The sequence below is a fragment of the Cynocephalus volans genome, chromosome 8 (genome assembly GCF_027409185.1).
Source record: "Cynocephalus volans isolate mCynVol1 chromosome 8, mCynVol1.pri, whole genome shotgun sequence".
Classification (NCBI taxonomy): Eukaryota; Metazoa; Chordata; class Mammalia; order Dermoptera; family Cynocephalidae; genus Cynocephalus; species Cynocephalus volans.
The window spans coordinates 138,470,962-138,490,509 of NC_084467.1; the positions used below are offsets into that span (position 1 = coordinate 138,470,962).

Below are 19,548 nucleotides of genomic sequence, written 5' to 3' on the forward strand. Positions count from 1 at the left end.
AAGAAGCATCCTACTGATAGGAGGTAAAGGAGTGCCAGGAGAAATCTTCCTATAATGTTACACTCCTTTAGGGCAGCACTGGCCAATCCTGTAGCAAGTATTAGAACAGATAGTGTAATAAAGGTTAGGGACAAAGGGTGGCATATACTTATCAAGTCCCACGATGGCAAACCTGCAATAGCAGGTCGGGACTAGTCTTGGAGCAGCTCCTGTGTGAAGGACGTGAAGCGGGCCTGCAAGAGTGAGAGGATAATCACTGGGGGAAAGATCATCCTTCTTCTGGGATTGGGGGAAGAGCGGAGGTCCTGGAGATTTTCAGTTTTGTGAGTCCTAAAATGGACAAAGTGTAAGGAGGTGTTGGGTTGGGAGTTGAGCAGAGGGACCCCTCTGGTTTGGTGTCAGCAGGTACTTTGGGTAAAGTCTCATACCAAGGGACCTTTCCTAGTACTTTAACTGCCATGGGAGTGGTGAGAAGTACGTTTAAGGCCCTTCCCAGCATGGTGAGAGGGGCTTTGGGATTCAGGTCTTATATACTATACACTTGCTGTCCCGGGCTCATTTTAAAGTCTGAGGGGGTGGTGGGAAAGGATGAGATAATGGAAGGTTGGCCTGTTCCCTAAGAAGATCCCTAATGAGTGAAAGAGTAGGGAGATACTGGCCTAAAGGCGATAAGCTGGAAGGGAGCGGTGTGAGAGTGAAGGGTCTACTGTATATAAGTTCAAAGGGGCCGAGGCCAGTGAGCATGTGGGGGCAGCTCACAAGTGAGCTAGTGATTGTATTAGAGTGCTAGAGGTTGGGAGAAGTTCAGCTAAGTCTTGGGCTAAGGCCTGGCCAAAGAAGTGGGGGCTATCCTGATGTCCCTGGGGCAAAACTGTCCAAGTAAGTTGTTGGGAACAGCGCGTGTCAGGATTAGTCCTGTACTAAACGGTATGAGCTGTTAGTCTTTATAGCTGGATGGATGGGTGTATTAAAAGGTAAGTGGGTGGGTTATAGAAGATAGGAAGAAAGGAGTTTGTTTATAAGGGGCTTTAACCCTATTAGGTGTTTATTAGCAATGGGATATTGTGGGACATTAGGGGAAGAAGAAGGATCCCGCAGCCCCACAAAGATGGGAGGGTGATGAGTAGCAATGGAGGGTGAGGAGGTATCCCATACTATAGGATTAACTTTGTCAGGGGGAAAGGGGAGGATAGAAGTTTCAGGGCCCAGGTCTGGGGCTGCCTGTAACAGGAGCATAGTAGCTGGAGTTAAAGTGTTAAGGGTAAGAGTAGCTTTGAATTTGAAAAGAATGTCCCATCCCCAGTAAGGGGGTTGGGCATTGAGGCATTACTAAAAATTTAGGTGTGAAATAGGGTGCAGGAAAGGGGTTGAGTGATTCATGGGCAGTATTCTAATCCCATGACACATACTATTGTGATAGAGGATAGGCTTGTTGGTCCAGCATATTCAGGAACGGTAGAGTAAGTGGCCCCTGTATCGATGATTGGCTTACCTGCTTCGAGGTGAGTTACCCTGGGCTCACATGGTGGTCTCTGTGGGGGTCTCAGGCCCTGGGCATCATCAATTCTCCTCCTGGGTGAAGCCAAGTAGCTTCAGTAGGGATATCCGTGAAGCCAAAGGCTGTGGGTTGGGGACTGGGCCACTCCCTCTCTGGAGAGTGGAACAGTCAATCCCCCAGTGACCTGGCTGTTTGCAGTGAGGACAGGGCCCAGGAGGGAGCTTGGGGTTACAACACGCCTGTGCCCATTGGCCCAATTGACCGCATTTGAAGCAGTTCCTGGGTGGCTTGCCCCTAGAGGCAGCCAGCTTAGTGGTATGTGAGCCTCAGGTGGTGTTAACCAGGAGCTGGTATTTGGTCTGATCTCTTTTGTAATGATCCTTTTTTTTTTTTTTTTTTTTTTTCTCCTGTCATTAAAAACTTAGAAAGCTGCATCGAGGAGGTAGTGTAAAAGAGCCATGCCTGCAGGGGAGTTTGGGTCTATTCGAGTGTATTTATGTAAAGCCTCAGAGAGGCGGGTTAGGAATTAATAGCCTTTTGGAGGCCATGATGTAGGTGTGTGATCATGTTATCCCGGAGATCCCAATCCCTGTGGCCAGCCTGGTAGTCCAATTTGAGTCTGTGCAAAGGACTGCAATGGCTCCCACTGGCTATCTGTTATTTTGAGCAGGTACCTCATCTGCCTGTTGTTGGACTGTTATCCAGACCTGTTCTCTGTCCTCAGAGGACAAAGTAGTAGTGAGAATCATACAAATATCATGCCAGGTGAGATACTAAGACTGGTATTCTGTAAGGTATGTGTCCATGTCAGACTGGAAAGATCCCAGTTGTTTTTTGATTTGGGAGAGAGATGGGAAAGAAAAAGGGGATATGTACCTGGATAGTTCACTCTGTCCTAGCCACTTCATGGATGGGAGTGTAAAGGAGCCAGAGCTGAGGCAGGGTTGTTACCTGAAAAGGGGGAGAAGAAGAGGGGGGTTGGGTGGCTGAGGATGAAGAGAGAGAAAGGTGAAGGGGCTGGTGAAGGATTTGGAGCATATGGAGGTAGTCGAGGTGGCCCATACAGGGAGCAGAGTAGTCTGATGGATTAAAAGATTAATCTGAGTCCAGAAGGAGAGGTTGGGCATGAGCCAGGAGAATTTGAGACGTAGGACAGTTTTGACAGAGAGCGAAGGACAAGTTGGAAGATAGAGGAAAAGGCTTGAACGTAAAGAATTTCTCCAGCTTGCTGTTTCAGCGACAGAAGTTGTCTAGGAGAGTATCTAAATTGAGAGTGCCGTCTTGTGGCCACTGGGATCCATTGTAACGAGGCATTTGAGTTTTAATGTCTCCCTGGAGGCTGAGAGATTGGCCAGGAGACAGCCTGGAGGTCTAGAGCACAGAGTACAGTAGAAAACAAGACGTTTAGGTTTAATGTCTCCCTGGAGGCCAAGAAATTGGCCAGGAGATGGCCCAGAGGCATAGAGCATGGAGGTTTGGATTGTGAGGATCCCATTTGGATGGTGAGAAAGGAAACGGGCAGTCCTGGTAGAATAATGCCAACAAAGAGCACCCTCTTTGTTGTACATCTTCTTTTCGAACAAGAAGCCACCAACCGGCTAGAGGAGCATCCTCCAATAGGTGGGGGGGCATGAGAAAGGTTCCCTCAGCCAGGCGCCTGGGCTTTGCACGCGCAAGTCAGGAGAACCCGAGGCGAGAGAAGACTGACCGACTGACTCACCTTGAATTGAGGCCAATATTCAATGCTGGTCTGAAACAGCAAAAGGAGAGAGTCCCAAGTGTACCCAGTTTGGCAGCTTTGGGAAGGGCGGCCGAGGGCCAGTCAACCCAAGTGGGGATTGTCCAACAATGTCAACCAAAACCTTTCCCAGGTTTAGGCACCGTAATGAAAGAAAGTGAGCTGAAATGCCGGGTACCAATCAAGCTTTATTAAAGGAAAAGAATCTGCTGGGCTGAGCTCAAAGTGGCGGGCATCCCAGGGCTGCCCTCAAGATGGAGGACAGCCCCGGATATGGGGGTGAGAGAGCTTTTATAGGGCACTAAGGGCTGGCTGATACCATCAAGAAGGGGCGTTATGCTAATGCCGAAGCTGTGCAACCAGGGTGGAATACTGAGCCCTTGCAGAAGCAAAAGGGTTTCTGTTTAAGTCCCGAGGTTTCTCATAAACGGAAGTGGGGAGGGGTTGGGTGCTGGAGTAGAAGACAAGGCTGGTGGCTATTTTGTGCGCACAATGGCGTCAGTCACGTCCAAGATCCATCATGTAGCATTTAAGAATCATAGATTCAGGAAGTAAAATGTGAGGGCCAGCCCGTGGCTCACTTGGGAGAGTGTGGTGCTGACAACGCCAAGTCAAGGGTTAAGATCCCCTTACCAGTCATCTTTAAAAAAAAAAAAAAAAAAGTACATGTGGGAAAGTTACCCTGAGGAAACACTTAAGAATTAGACTGGGATTATTCATTAAGGAAGTTAGAAGGGTAAGCTATAATGCCTGTATTCTTTGTTCTTACGCAGTAAATTTAAGACAGGCAGTGTGTTATGTTTGAAAGATAAGGAGGTAGCCCTTTGTGCCTGGTTTTGTTATTGACCTTGAATCACACTTTACGTCACTGCAAATAGAAACGGCCTAAGATTCTTACCAACTTGAGAATTCTGCAACTTACTCTAATTATTTAAATTTAATATATGAAAGACTTCTGATAGAATCAAACTTTTGAATGGTTCATCAGGAGATGATAGTGAATTTGTTATCTTAGACTCTAAAAGTGAGTTATTTTGAGTGGATGGGGGGTGGGGGAGTATAAAAGGGTAGAGGATAAAAGCAGTCTAACTTGTCAGCCTACAGATCTGATCATTAAGATTAATCTGACTAAGTTAGCTAGTTAGGCAGAAAGGAATCTTTGTGCCCACTTTTTGCTTTATAGTCATCTCTCATCTCTCTCAAGCTGAATGATCCTGGAGAAGGGGAAACTTTCTATTGGTTTTATTTGTTTTTTTGCTTAATAGAGTATAAGTAACTGCTAGCTTCAGTCTAATGCTGAGGTCAGCAAACTATGACCCTCTGGCCAAATCCAGCCCACTGCCTGTTTTTATAAACAAGGTTTTGTTGGAACACAGCTACACCCATTCATTTATGTCAGGGAATGGCAAACTTTTTCTGTAAAGGACAAGATAGCAAATATTTTAGGGTTTCCAGGTCACATATGTCACACATGGTTATTTCTGGTTTATTTTTACAATTCTTTAAAAACTAAAAGTCATTTGTAGTTCACAGGCTTGTAATTTTTCAAATGTTAGTTTAAGTATTGTCAGTGGCTGCTTTCACAAATTAAAGGCAGAGTTGAGTAGTTGTGACAGAGACTATACAATCTAAAATTTTCCTTTTTCTTTTTAGCCCCCAAAGTCCTACAGACAAATACTTATTAATTGGCCCTTTTTAGAAGATGTTTTCCAACCCTTGGTCTGGATAGCCACTTTGGACCTAATTCCTTTGATGGTTTTGGGGGTTTTTTTGGCTCTTTTGCTTTTCAAAAGTTAAGCTCTCTAAGTTTTCTTATCCTGTTTTTAGTGCCAAATCATATTAATAATGTTGTTGAAATAGGTTATTTGCTTTCATAACAGTGATTTGTATGTGTTTTAGTATCAGCCTGTAATCAGAATGGTTGGTTATTAATAAGCTGTTAGGGAATTCCTTTGGTTAGCAGGTGGAATGAAAAGGAACTAGAACCCATGGCATACTCTGTATTTTAGGGCTTCTTTTGTACCTAAGCCCCTAGTTGCTTGTGATAAGGTATTTCTTTACTCAAGTTTATGGTTTTGTCTTTGGTAATCCTGACCTTACATTATAGGGATTTTTGCACGAGAGCATGGATCAAATAAGAAATTGGCAGCACAATCTTGTGCCCTGTCACTTGTCAGACAACTCTACCATCTTGGAGTGATTGAAGCTTACTCTGGACTTACAAAGAAGAAAGAAGGAGAGACAGTGAGTCTTTAGACTTTAAATCCCAGTGAAGTATTTTAAGATTCAGTTTAGCTTTTTTTTTTTTTTTTTTTTTTTTTTTGTCTTTTTTTGTGACCGGCACTCAGCCAGTGAGTGCACCGGCCAGTCCTATATAGGATCCGAACCCGCGGTGGGAGCGTCGCTGCGCTCCCAGCGCCGCACTCTCCCGACTGCGCCACGGGCTCGGCCCTCAGTTTAGCTTTTTCTTTAGTATTTGGCTAAAGAAATTTAATTTATAGTTCTAGGAATCTTACCTCAAGAAATGAAAATGGCCCTGCTAATCATCTCTGTGGCTGGCTTGGTGCTATGTTCATGAGGAGTAAATAATCATGGAAGTAGTTTTCTCACTGAAGTAATTGACTCTGGGTTTAGGAATATTGAAGATTTATTGTCAACTATAGACTCTTAGCTCCACTGTAGTAGATTTGAGTAGTGTATATGTGTTAAATGATTTTATGGTCATCCTTTTTCTGTAGGTGGAGCCTTACAAAGTTCACCTCTCTCAAGATTTAGAACATCAGCTGCAAAACATCATTCAAGAGTTAAATCTTGAGATCGTGCCCCCAGTAAGTCTACAGCTATTTAGATCACCTTTGATTAGAACTTCTCTCTCATCAGACAAGCAACTCATACTACTTTTTTTGTTTTTATTTTTTAATAGCCCGATGATCCTTCTGTGCCAGTTGCACTCAACATTGGCAAATTGGCTCACTTTGAACCATCTCAGCGACAAAACCAGATGGGTGTGGTTCCTTGGTCACCTCCACAGTCCAACTGGAATCCTTGGACTAGTAGCAATATTGATGAGGGACCCCTGGCTTATGTGAGTGCAACATTGTTTTTGAGATCAAACTCTTGTGTTTTATTCTTGTAGTGTATTTCATTAGTATGTATAGGTAAAAAAAATGGATTCTGTTTGAAGCTGAGTTATGTGCATCTGTTTGACTATTGCCTTCCCATTTTATAGGCCACTCCAGAACAAATAAGTATGGACCTCAAGAATGAATTAATGTACCAGCTGGAACAGGATCATGATTTGCAAGCAGTAAGTCTATGAAATATTTAAACATATGGTGCCCAGAGCTTCGGGTATGGTCAGGGTTCTAGGTATGTCAGAAGGAGAGTGAATAATCTGTTTTGTCCTTTTTAGGAGGGTAGATCAAAGATATATATCAAACTGCTAATCCTAGTTACCCTTAAGCGTAGCTGTTATGGGTTGAGGGCCAGGGAGAGAATTTTACTTCTTAATGTAATTTAATGTAAGTGGAGAGATTTGGGGGTAATAATTTTTTGTCTTGTTTTTTTAGTATTTTCCAAATAAAACATTAAAATGTTAAAGAGAATGCATGTGGAATGTTCAGAGGGAAAGAGACTACATCATAGTCTTCAGAAATAATAGTTAAAAGAAGCAGTTCTTATTAGAGATATAAAATATACATTTTTATGAAAAAATATTTTGAGTACTAAGCCAGTGGAAAGGAATACGTTTTTGTAGAGGTGGTGGGTTTTTTAAAGGATTAAGACAGTTGCTTCTAATGTACGTGTTGGTAGATATTTGATTGAGATGTAACTTTTCTAATACAGATCTTACAGGAGAGAGAGTTACTACCCGTGAAGAAATTTGAAAGTGAAATCCTGGAGGCAATTAGTCAAAATTCAGTTGTCATTATTCGAGGGGCTACTGGGTGTGGTAAAACCACACAGGTTCCCCAGTTCATTCTAGATGACTTCATCCAGAATGACCGTGCAGCAGAGTGTAATATTGTAGTAACTCAGGTAAGTACCAAACAAACTATGAGTTGTATGGCTGGTATAGATAAAGTTTCAGAGTTTGAGAGGTGGAAATACCTAGGACAGAGTACTCCTAATTCTTTTTTTTTTTTTTTTTTTTTGGCAGCTGGTCAGTACAGGGATCTAACCCTGGACCCCTTGGTGTTATAAGCACCGTGGTATAACTGAGCTAACTGGCCAGCTACAGCCATGATTTTTAATTCTTTCTTTGATTGGCTTCCCTTCATAGTCACATAACGTTCTGAGAGTGTTAGAGCATTAGCCCCTTTAAAATTAAAAAAAAGAGAATAAGAACTTAAGTCTTTTTCTATCTCTACTATTCTACATTGGCAAGCTAAACTGGGGTTCTTTTTATCTGGGCTAAAGGAGTCTTTGGGCCTAGAATCAAACTCCCAAATTCATAGTTCTTTCTCCTTAAGTTCACATCCATATCTTGGTCCTCTCTATCTTATCACCTTTATATTGAGTAACAACCAGTCTGGGCAAGCCAGCAAAACAGATAATGGACTTTTACTGAATGCTTACTGTATGCCAGGTTCTAGTCTTAACAGTTGATTTTTTTTTTAAACTCGTGAAGTTCATAATGACCCCAAGATGTAAGTACTATTTTATTTAGTATTTCTCTTTCAATAAAGTAAGGTTCAGAAAAGTTAAATAAATTGCCCAAGGTTAACACAGTAAGTGGTAGAACTAGGATTCAAAACCAAAGAATCCACCTTCAGGATTCTTCCTTTTAACTACTGTATAGTATAACTTTACCAGCAGTAAGTGCCTGCAAGTTTGTCCTAGTGCGTAAGGAAGGACTAATTAGCTCTTCCAAACATTCTCAGGTTAAAGCAGTTCCTATCTGCTCTAATCCTGAACTTCTGGCACTTGGAGTAAAGCATTGCACATAGCCAAATAACCACCTCTCAGGCAGATTCAGACCTTGACCTAGGAGGGATTCTTAATCTGGAGAGCATAATTGATACTTGGGAGGGTCATGAACTTTGAAGTAACAAAAAATGTTTGTGCATGTGCATTTATGTGTACATGTACAATGCATATTTCTGAAACATTTTTTGATATTTCTGAAACTGAAATATATTTTATAATCGATGTCTATATTTTATTTGAGTTGGGTTTTTTTGACCTGAAATTATTTAAGGAATTGAAAGTTGCATTTTAAGATTGATTACATCTTAAAATGAAAAAATATGATAGATCTACATTTTTCTGAGAAAGGATTCCTAACTTTTTTCTTGTTCTTAAAATGTTTGTTTTTAAATTCCTCTTTCTACTCCCCCAAACTGGCTATGGATCCTTTGCCTTACAATGAAGTTCCAATCCCAAGTACTGTGGTTGAATAAAATATCCTTGGTCCTAATCCTTACCCAGTATTTCAGGAGGAGTCTTTGTTCAGGAGGGCTCCATTTTACAGAAGAGGATCCTTGAGCTCTGTTCTGCCTTCCTCCCCACTACTACTCTCCATTTTTAACCTCAGAAACAGTTCAGATATATAGGCAGAAATGCAGGATTTAACAGTGAGCTTAAAACTAGTGTTCTCAGTCATAAGTTGTCTGCGTGTCACAAGTAAAATAAAACCAATTCCTGTCCAAGTGAGAGGGGTTTTTTCAATGCCGATCTAAATCATCAAAGCTGAGTTATCCAAGCCAGACAAAAATGGCTTTAGTGTTGTGGTCTTCAATTTTGTATTATTTGCTTACTAACTTGTGTCCCTTCCCAAGTAATTTGTCCCTTCCCAGTGGTATCATTTGTAAAATGAGCAGGTTTCTGTATATAAACTGTAACAAATATATAGCAGTGAACTACAGGGTGGAATGGTGGGTCAAATGTTATTCTACTTCTTTTGAGTATAAAAACAGCTCTCATCCATTAGTACGCCTTTATTTTTATTTCTTCATAAAGTGACAGAATTATGAAGTTGAATGATACTTCAAAGAATTACTCCATTTTCCTACCCAGGATGGAGTGTTTATAATAGATGGTTATCTAACTTCTGCTTAATAATTTCCAGTGGCATGGAAATGTATTACTTAGCAAGGCTATGTCTTCTAATTTTAGATGAATGATTCTTAAAATATTAAGTCTATATTCTGTGGCTTCCCACTTTTGTCCTAGTGTTTGTGCCAGAATCAGTCTCTGGTACCTCTTACCTGTAACAAGTCTTCAAAAATTTAAAAACCTATGTAGTGTCCTAGTATGAACTTATAGTTTATTGATCTGAACTGTAAACATCCATAGTTCAACCTTGAAGAAGGGGTCTAAGATTCAGTTAACCACATTTGAATGCATCGGCATCCTTCCTACCTGTAATATGAAAGGTAGGCTTGAACACACTGATTGGTCGTTATAGAATACAGTTTTTAATAATTGTTTTTAATGCATATAGGACTTCTGTTAATGCAGTCTGAGATAGTATTAGTAATTTTTGTAGTAATATCACTGTTACATCATTTTTCCTTTTTCTCTTCCACTTATAGCCATCTATAGGAAACCACGTGAAGTCATTATCTGAGTATTAGAAAGTTTTTATGTGCCTTGTTTACGTGTATTGTCTCAAGTCAGATTACAGGTTTAGAGTTGTGGACTGGATTAAAACAGAATGAGTAAACTCAAACCATGATCCCTAACCTTATCACGAGCTATAGCATAAATTCTCAGCCAAACTCAAGGAATTCTATCTATGCCTTTAGGCTATTCACACCCAAGCCAGTTAAAACTCCAGGGCTGCATGCAGAAAATTTGAAAATAGGAAATAGTTATCTTCTGACTTTAAAGATGTTTGAGAGAGATGAATTATAATTGTTAGGATGTATCAAGCATTAATACCTTCTATGAATATTAATTCTGTACCCACCCTATATTACCATCATTTGAGTATACTGCTGTTTCTCATATAAAATAAACTCATAACTTAGAGACAGTACAACCTTATATATTATGTAGTATCTAGTAATTGAAGAATCTCGAAGTATTGTATTGTAGCTTAGTTCCATTACCATGTGTTTAATACCCGGATGAAAAATACCAGAGCAAACTTCTGGGACCCTTCAGAACTTCAGCTGGAGGTCCCTGACATAGAAGAAATGACTGAAATGCTGTATAAATGTCAAGAGGTGTACAACAAAGTTTTGGATCCTAAAATACTACAAAAGAACGATTTGGGAGAGGTCTTCAACCTCCTGTGGTATAGAAAGTGTTACCCAGTACCTGGGACATAGTAATCTCAGTGAGTGCTCAGTAAATATTAGCTATTTCAGTTAAGTTATAAACCAGACAGAAGTATGAGTGTTTATCTCTTGAAACTACCTACTGCTGTGGCTGGACTCCAGGCAAGGGTAATAAGATTCTGTGGAGAAAATAACATCAGCAGATATATGCAATAAAAATTAAAAGAAAAGCTGATATCCTAGAGGAAAATTTGAAGTATTCTGTTGGAGTGATTTAAGAACATTATTCCTTGCTTTCATCATCAGTATGAGGGTACTTCAAAAAGTTCATGGAAAGATTCATGTTATCTTTTATTTTTTCATGAACTTTTCAAAGTACCTTCATACTTTCTAACTAGTCTTACTTAAGTTAGTTATTGTTATTTTTAACATATTTTATAATCCAAAGGCAACATGAGAAAAGATTAGATTGTGAGTGGAGAAAATTTGCAAGTCTTAAGTCATTTATATCTTTAGGCAAAGTCTCTCTAAGCTTGAGTTTTTATGTTAGAAAGGGGATAAAAGGATCTTATTGTTCTGGAACACAAATAAAATAGTATACGCAGCCATGGTTTTTACTGTTATGTTACACAAATATTATTTTGGAAATTTCTATACTCTTGCTGATTGTATTTGTGGAATACAGACTATTTCTGTATTCTGTAGAATAATTAAGAATATGTAAGCCATGTGTGGAAAGGTAACTCTGCAGGTGTACATGAAGATGTTTGGCCTGTGAGTCTTGACTTGTATTTATTCACTAAGGAAGAGTGTGTAAAACAATTATTGAAGTACAGAAGATCAAGGGAAAAGAGATTATTTAAGCAACTTCATAGGCTACCAGTGGCATGCAAGCTGAGTTCACTGGTAGTCTTTCACATTAAGCAGTGTTATTGTCCCACACAAAATGCCTGTCCTGTGAATATTTATAATTAGCTAAGAATTATAGTAAGAATTAAAAGATTGGTTTTTTTGCCTTTTTTCACTGTAAAAAATAATATGTACACCTTGGGAAAAATAAAATGGAGTAAATCTTTTAAAAGTCAAAAAGCCCACTCGGGGTCCCACTGTCCACAATTAATATTTTTACTTTTGGTGTCTATCCTTTCATACTTTTATATGTACTACATGTACACTACCTTCAACCTATCCCCTTTATGTAACAAGATATTGTGATATTAGAGCAGTAGCATGATTTTTTAATGGTTCGGTGATTTTCCATTTTATGCATATTCCCTTATTTTGTTCTTAAAAAATGGAGTTTTAAAAGATTGTATCTAATATTTTGATATTACATATGCTGGGGTGAACATACTTGTACATACAGCTTTATATATGCATTTGATTATTTCACTGAAATAAATTCCTAGACATGGAATTGTTGTATCAAAGCGTATGTGTATTTTAACTTTCATGTACTTTGTTCTACTCTCCTCAAGAAAAGTTACACTGATTTTCAGTTGAATCAACTGTGAATAAAGGAAGCACTTCCCTTTTTACTATGTACTTTAAATGTTTGATGTGTTTGTTTTAAAGTCAGGGCTCTTGAGGAAACTGGAAGCTAAGTCATAGAAGCATATAAAGATGGGTAGGAGATTGCAAGGTCATTTGTTTCCTTGATGTTTGAATAATCATCTTGATTTTAATGTCCTGTTCATACTCAAGTATAACATAAAGGGCTTCTGATAATGGTGGTTATAGCACCTTTTGTATTAATTGGTTACAACCTGTATCATGACTTCCTTTCTTTTTAAGACAGTTGTGTTTGGGGAGCAGTAAAGTTAAGGTTTAAGATAGATAACTGCTTAGGGAATATGCCATCTCCTGCCCATATTCATTTTAGGAGAAGGCTGGAAACTACAAAGATAGTAGACCTGGAAGTAGCCCCAAAGTGATAAAGCAATCTCTGAGTACCGAGAGCATATGAACACACTTCAGGGTCAAATATCCTAATAGGTTTGAGATTTTTCTAAAAGCTGGCCATTAGTGGAAATGCTAAAAACTGTAGGAAAAACAATAGTAGCAAAAGGGGATGATGGTAGTGTCAGGCATTTACCTGTTGCTTACAGAATGCAAGCAACTTTTTGAAAGGGCACAGAAAACTGTGATTATATTTTGTACCTTTAGTGGAATATCATTTTTACATCCCCTGACTTAAGTGTGTAGTGTAACTCTTCTCTAGATGGACAGATACAGAGTTCATTTCTTCATGTAACACTTATATGGGGTTAGTGAGCTGCGGTCCTGAATCTGTCCCTCATTTTCACCTCATGAATTAAATCTGTTGAGGATGTTTAAGATATCTTATTTAAATACCTGGTCTAGCTTACCAGGAATTGAACCTTCAGAACTTGTGTAATTTCTGTGAAGCTGAAGTTATGGAGAAATTCAAAAAAATGGTAGCTTGGTGGAAAAATCCTTATTCGTTGTCAAATAAAGTTATTAAAATGATAGTACATGTAAGGTAGTGGTCAGTAAAGGCTGACAGTTGAACAAGTCAAGGCACATAAACCAGACGGAATTACAAGCTCAGGATAATTCTACACAGTATGTTCAACGAGGCATCTTTCAACCTGTTTTATTGTTGTGAGCAGGATAAATATGAACTAGGTGATTGTGTACTTACCTGTATTTGTTACTGACTGTATACCATATGGACTCTAGTATTAGGGATATAGAAATCAATAAATTTTTATATTAGTTCAAAAGATATTGATAACTCTAGTGAAGTTGTTGGGTTTTTTGGGCCGTGTTTTTTTAAGAGATTTTTGTCAGCCTCTGATTTTCTAAATAGTCATGTCACAACATGGTGTATCATATATGTACTCAACTAAATATGAAACTAGGAAAAAGTTTTCTCAAGTGAGGAACTGAACTACAACCTGTCATCAGGAACTTTTTGACAAAGTCAAATACATGGCTACTGAAAAGTATTCTGTCTGTAAATCTTCACATTCCTCTTTAGCTGCACCTTAAGTGTGTCATGATAGCCATAATATCCACCAAGTAAAGATTGTTTTGTGTACTGAGAAGATATGGAACATTTCAGGAAAGTTTTCCTAAAAATCAAGGTTTGACACTTAAAACATTAACGTATAGCATCCCCCTTAGGGTTCTGCAGGCGTATTGCTGGAAACAGTAATATATGCTGTTTTCTCTGCTGCGTAAGCTTATCAAAAACAATGGGAGTGATTTCATTGTTTCCTGTCTCTATCACTTCTGTGTTACCTGACACAAATGTGCAATGAATGTTTGATACGAAAGGTGGTCGCAGTAGATGTGGCAAAGGAGGAGATTGTTCACTTTCCTGATTCCCATGTGCGTCAATTAAATTTTCCAAAAGTGGTGTTTTCCGTGTGACAAGTCAGTTACAAGAACAAGCTCCCTACGTGTGTTATACTCCCCAAAATGTAAAACAGTATTTTTAAGTGTCAGCCACAGAATTAAATGGTAATATTTTTTGTCCTGATTTTTTAAAAATAAGTTTTGGAGCTTACTAAGATGATCATTGCTGTTAAATATTGTTTCTGTCAGTTACTGAGCTGGCAGTGCACAGATTTACAATAATTAAAAAACCCTAATAAAGAAGTGTAACTATAATTTTGTAGTTTTTAAATCACTTTTCTTTTTTCTTGTCTCAGCCCAGGAGAATCAGTGCAGTTTCTGTGGCAGAACGAGTTGCCTATGAGAGAGGAGAAGAGCCTGGAAAAAGCTGTGGCTATAGTGTTCGGTTTGAGTCTGTACTTCCCCGCCCTCATGCCAGCATAATGTTTTGTACTGTAGGTCTGTGATGTGTTTTGGTTTTTCATTTGGGGTTTATATTGTGATGTTTGCAAAGAAAACCTGGCAACAGTACAGAATGGCTGGAAATAATGAGCCAGTCTTAGAATGACTTTTTAAGTAGAACTTTTGGCAGCTTTTTTTTCTTCATGGAGAGTATAATGTACTTGCTGGTTTCTATAGCTTACAGAAAATGAAATTAGTAAAAAATTAATGTATTTCAGAGTACACTGTCACCTTTTTAATAACTTAATATACAAGTGATTATTTCCCAAAATGATGCTGGGGTTATATTAGTTGTTGTGTAGTTGATTGTCTAGAAATTTGCTTCTTTGGACTTTTCCATACTGCCCTACTTTTCTCTGATTAACATAGAAACACATCTCCAGTTGTTGCTCTGCTTTTCTTTTCAAGGTGTGCTCCTAAGAAAATTAGAAGCAGGAATTCGAGGAATCAGTCATGTAATTGTAGATGAAATACACGAAAGAGACATTAATGTAAGTAGTTTGATAAGATACTGACACCACTTTTTCTAAATGGTAAGAAATCAAAGTAGAATACGTCTTTGCTTTATTTTGTTTCCCCACTGCTTATATCAAAGCTGTGATCTTCAGTGACTAAGATGTTGAACACCTTTTTTTTAGCAACCATTCACCCTTTTTTTTTCTTTGTTAAACTCAGCACTCTAAAAGCAAAGACTGCAGTGATCAGTAAAAGCTGGCATAATTCAGCAACTGAACTAATGAATAGATGATGGCTTTTTAAAATGATTAGTTTTTCTTTGAATTGGAAGTTTATGATAAATTTTATCAGTTTTTTAATTTTAATTAACAATGCCTTTTTGGATGTTTGGAGCTGTGATCTTTTCAGATGTTAATGATAAATAATCATAAAAGCATTAGGAAGGAACTACTATTTTTATTTCCTATCCTACCCTCTTTTGATCCTTGGCAAAACCTGTATAAAGTGAACTTACTGTGTAATTGTGTGATTTCAAGGTTGATGTCATGAAGCAATGACTTGTTTTTATGTTACTATTTACATATATGAACCAAGTATAAAATACACTCTCTTTCAAAGGTGTCAGTGCTTGGACAGTATGTCACCACCCCTCTGTTATTCAAAACATTCTTTGGAGTTGCTCCTCTGTAGCAAATATTTTTATACCCATTGTTGTTAATCATCTTTAGTTTTGGCAAAACTTTGGCCTTTGTTGTTGAACTAAAGCAAATAAGAATAGTTTGGATGGCTAACCGAGCACTATCTCCTGAGATTCAACATTTACAGGCCCTATAGCATGGCAGTTCCACCATACCCACACTTACCTGGAGAAACTTGCATAGTAGCAAATGTTCACAATAGTAAAATCATGGAAACAACCCATGCACCTACGAGAGTAAGTGAATTAAAGGGTATGTTCACACACTGGGACATTAAATTGTCATCGGAAAGAATGAGTACAGTAACGTGTGGATGATTCTTAGCAACACTATACTATATGAGAAAGGAAATCCCAAAAGATAACATAAAATATGCATTCCCATAAAGTTAAGAATAAATAAAATTTTAAAACATGTATGTATGTTTTTTAGGTATTCGTGCAGATGAGGTGGAAACTATAGAAAGGAATAATAAACATAAGATTCAGGATAGTGGTAGCTGGGGGAGGTAGAGAGTGATGGAGGAGAGGACCACACAGCCAGATAAAAGTTTTGTCAAAGTTCTGGCTTTCCTATTGGTGGGTTGATGGATGATTTACATTTTTAAAAGAATAAATGTCTTGGTCATTATTTGAATAAACCAAATATGTCCTTTCCAACATTTTAAAAATTAGCTTTACAGATGATTGGGTAACTGATATTTGGCTTATCATTCATGTCTTTTCCCTTTTGCTCGTAAAAGTTGTACGTCTGCAAATTTAAATTTCACTGAAAAATTGGAGGTGAATTCTTTGCTGTTATTGATTTTTTTTTTTTTCTCTCTCCTTTCCTTCCCCTATCCAAATAGCACTCATTTCTAATTCCCACAACTATTAGGCTACAGCTGTTCTTAAAAACTGTTACTGCATCCCACTGTAACCCTTTATATTGCACTTCTATAAGCCACCTAAGAAACTGAATTTCACTGATGTCTTATGGCTGTATAACACATTCTTTTAGGCGTATCTCATTGCACGAACTTTTAATGCAATTTTTTTTTCATTTGTGTTTGTATTTTAATAGACTGACTTCCTTTTGGTAGTACTGCGTGATGTGGTTCAGGCTTATCCTGAAGTTCGCATTGTTCTTATGTCTGCTACTATTGATACCAGCATGTTCTGTGAATATTTCTTCAATTGCCCCATCATTGAAGTTTATGGGAGGACTTACCCAGTTCAAGGTAAATATTGTGAGGGTGGGGTAGGAAGGTGGACATGGTTTGTGCAGTAGGGTTTGGATTTTCTTAATCCTAGTGATTGGAGTTATACTTTAAAGGGCGTTTAAAACATAGGCCAAAGTAGAGTACCAAATGCATCTTAGCATTCTTGGGGAGTTTCTTGCCTATGATTTTAGTTAGACAGTAATGAGTACAGTTTGAGGAGAGAGAACACGTGAGTTTCCAGGATTTTACTTATAACTAAACTTTAAAATTATAATATACAGTCAAGTGGAAATCAATATGGTCTGCAAGTGTGTTCGTGGGAAATACTATTAAAAGTTTAAGCAGCTAGGGTCAAATTAATAGGAAAATCTTAGAGCCAGAGCAAGCAAATTTTGAAATGAGATTAAGGATAGTATTTCAAGGTCAGGTACTTATGGTAAGTGAGAGCTTTTTCAGTTTCTTTAGATTTTATCATCACCATTTTCTAGGACAGTCTTCTAGTAGCTTCGTTTTAAAACAATGAATTATGGCGTAGTCTACTTGAGGGCATGAAAATAAGCTGAGATTAGCAGTGTTGGTAGGTATGAAATGATGAATGGGTATGCCAGGGTGCTAATTTTTGATATTCATAAGTAAGGATAACTTTGAAATAAAAGCCAGTGCAATTACATTTCAAAGGGTTACAGGTGAGCAATTCTAAAACTGCTGTAAGTGTGTACTGCTATTAAAAAAATTTTTTAAATGGATGGCAGATGGTGGGAGCCAGGTTTAGTAGTAGAGTGAGAAGTTACAGGTAAGTAGAGGGGAAGGCTGGAATGAACCGTGTGGTACTGGATTACAGTCAGAGACATCAATATGAACTCATGTTTAGCTAAATATAGATATTATAAAATGGACAGGTAAAGAAATAGTTCTGTATGGATACATGCATTAGTACACTTATGTATTTTCCCTAGCTCTGTCTGCTGAGCGGGCATAGAAGCAATTACACTCCAGTAGCAAGGAACGTTCTCAGCTCCCATGTCTTGTTTCTAATACCATTCTCCAGTTAAAGGAACCAGACATCCTTGCAGAAATGGCCGATTCTAGGGCTGAGGCAGGGAGTATACAAGACGAGTCTGGAACTTCTTGGGCCTTAAAGTAATAAAGTGCTTCTAAAAAAAGAAGCCCACAATAATGGGGATAAAGAGCACAGGAACCAACCTGAAAGAGCTCCCAAATGACCAAAGCTAGAATAGTTTTAGCAACAAAAAAAAATGTATTGGACCAAACCCAAAGTATAAAATAAATATATTAAAAGAAAGTGATTGAATAAGTAAAGAGGAATAGTGACATCTCTCTCATACAGGAGAATTCCAAATAATTTATGTAGATGCCCTTCCCTACCCTCAATCAAGTGGGACTCAACTCTCCATCCCTTGAGTGGGCTTTGCTTAATAATTCACATCTAAACAGTACGGTATGGAAACAGGGAAAAAGTACAGTGGAGAAACCTGGCATACACTACCTCAGGTAATCAAGTGTAACATCATCAGGGATAAGTCAGATTGATAGTATGGACCCCTGCTATGATGTGATGAGAATGGCACTTTGAGATTCTTTGGGGAAGTGATTAGATTATAGGGACACTTAGGGGCCCATGAGAGAATCTTAGTGGCCCATTTGATTGGCAGATCTTCCAGACTTTGCATTGAGATCCTTCTTAAGAGTAATAAGTAAAAGGAACCCATTTTATGTGTGCATCCTGATAGAGTAAGGATGGACTATGGTACATTATTGTATTGAAGTTATTTCTTTCCACGTATAGCTCCCAGTCCATAGTAGTATACAACATAGTACATGTGCATATGGGCATTCCATAAATGTTTAGTTGAATATTATACACAGAGGATAGATACTGTGATTGGCTTTGTGGGAACACGTATGAGATACCTCACCCTTCTTCAAGATCTGAGAGAGGGAATCAGTGAGTTTGGTTAGGAAAAAAGGTTATTGCTACTGGAATTTCTTGGCAGTTGTAAAGAATCAGATTGAAGGGTATTAAAGTAATTCTAAACTTTGCATTAGCGACTGAGAGTTGATAGTACTTACCTGATTGGAGTGTCCTTGGCAGAATACTTTCTGGAAGACTGCATTCAGATGACCAACTTTGTTCCCCCACCAAAAGACAAGAAGAAGAAAGATAAGGATGATGATGGTGGTGAGGATGATGATGTAAGTGGATTTCATGTTTATTATGGGCAAATTATTGCAGAGGAGAGAATGATAAAAACATGCAATGAGTTTGCATTATAAAAAACTTTTTGAGAAACTGACTATAATGTCTGTCTTTGGGTTAATTTATGTATTTCACTCCAAAGAATTTCAGATTCAGTGACAAGCTCTTTTCTACCATGAGTTAAGTCATCTCTGGGGCTGGCCAGTTAGCTCAGTTGGTTAGAGCATGGTGCCGATAATAACACCAAGGTCCAGGGTTTGATCCCTCTCCCGGCCAGCCACCAAAAAAACAACAGAACAAATCATCTCTGGCATAAAGTTCAAAAGAAAAAAGAAGAGGAAAGAGTAAGATATTTAGAGGCAACATGGTTAGAGACAACTCCATTTTATAAGGTTTTGCTACTCCGTGTTTCCTGTAGACCACAGCACCTGGGAAACTGGTAGAAGGCAGAATCTTCCGCCCCACCCCAGATCTACTGAATCAAAATCTACAGTTTAACAAAATACCCAGGTGACCCATATGTACAATAAAGTTTAAAAAGCAGCAGTTGTAGTCCTAGATTAATGAGGCTATGTGGCAGTGACATCAGTTGGAGAGAGTATTAAATCAGAGTCCTAGGAAAAACTGGAAAGACATTTATTTTGTGATGCTTGAGAGGTGGACAAATGATAGTATAAAAATGGATCTT

The 19,548-nt window shown here is 38.4% G+C and overlaps 1 protein-coding gene across 1 annotated transcript in view; it reads left to right on the plus strand.

Annotated features, from left to right (window-relative positions):
* LOC134383202 (ATP-dependent RNA helicase A) overlaps positions 1–19,548 on the plus strand; it is a 56,453-nt gene that overhangs the window by 24,039 nt on the left and 12,866 nt on the right. The window contains exons 8-16 of the mRNA XM_063104092.1: positions 5,344–5,480; positions 5,975–6,064; positions 6,160–6,321; positions 6,466–6,543; positions 7,083–7,274; positions 14,143–14,284; positions 14,696–14,778; positions 16,504–16,660; positions 18,756–18,856. Coding sequence (XP_062960162.1) covers positions 5,344–5,480; positions 5,975–6,064; positions 6,160–6,321; positions 6,466–6,543; positions 7,083–7,274; positions 14,143–14,284; positions 14,696–14,778; positions 16,504–16,660; positions 18,756–18,856 — 1,142 coding nt within the window. The remainder of the gene's footprint in view (positions 1–5,343; positions 5,481–5,974; positions 6,065–6,159; positions 6,322–6,465; positions 6,544–7,082; positions 7,275–14,142; positions 14,285–14,695; positions 14,779–16,503; positions 16,661–18,755; positions 18,857–19,548) is intronic.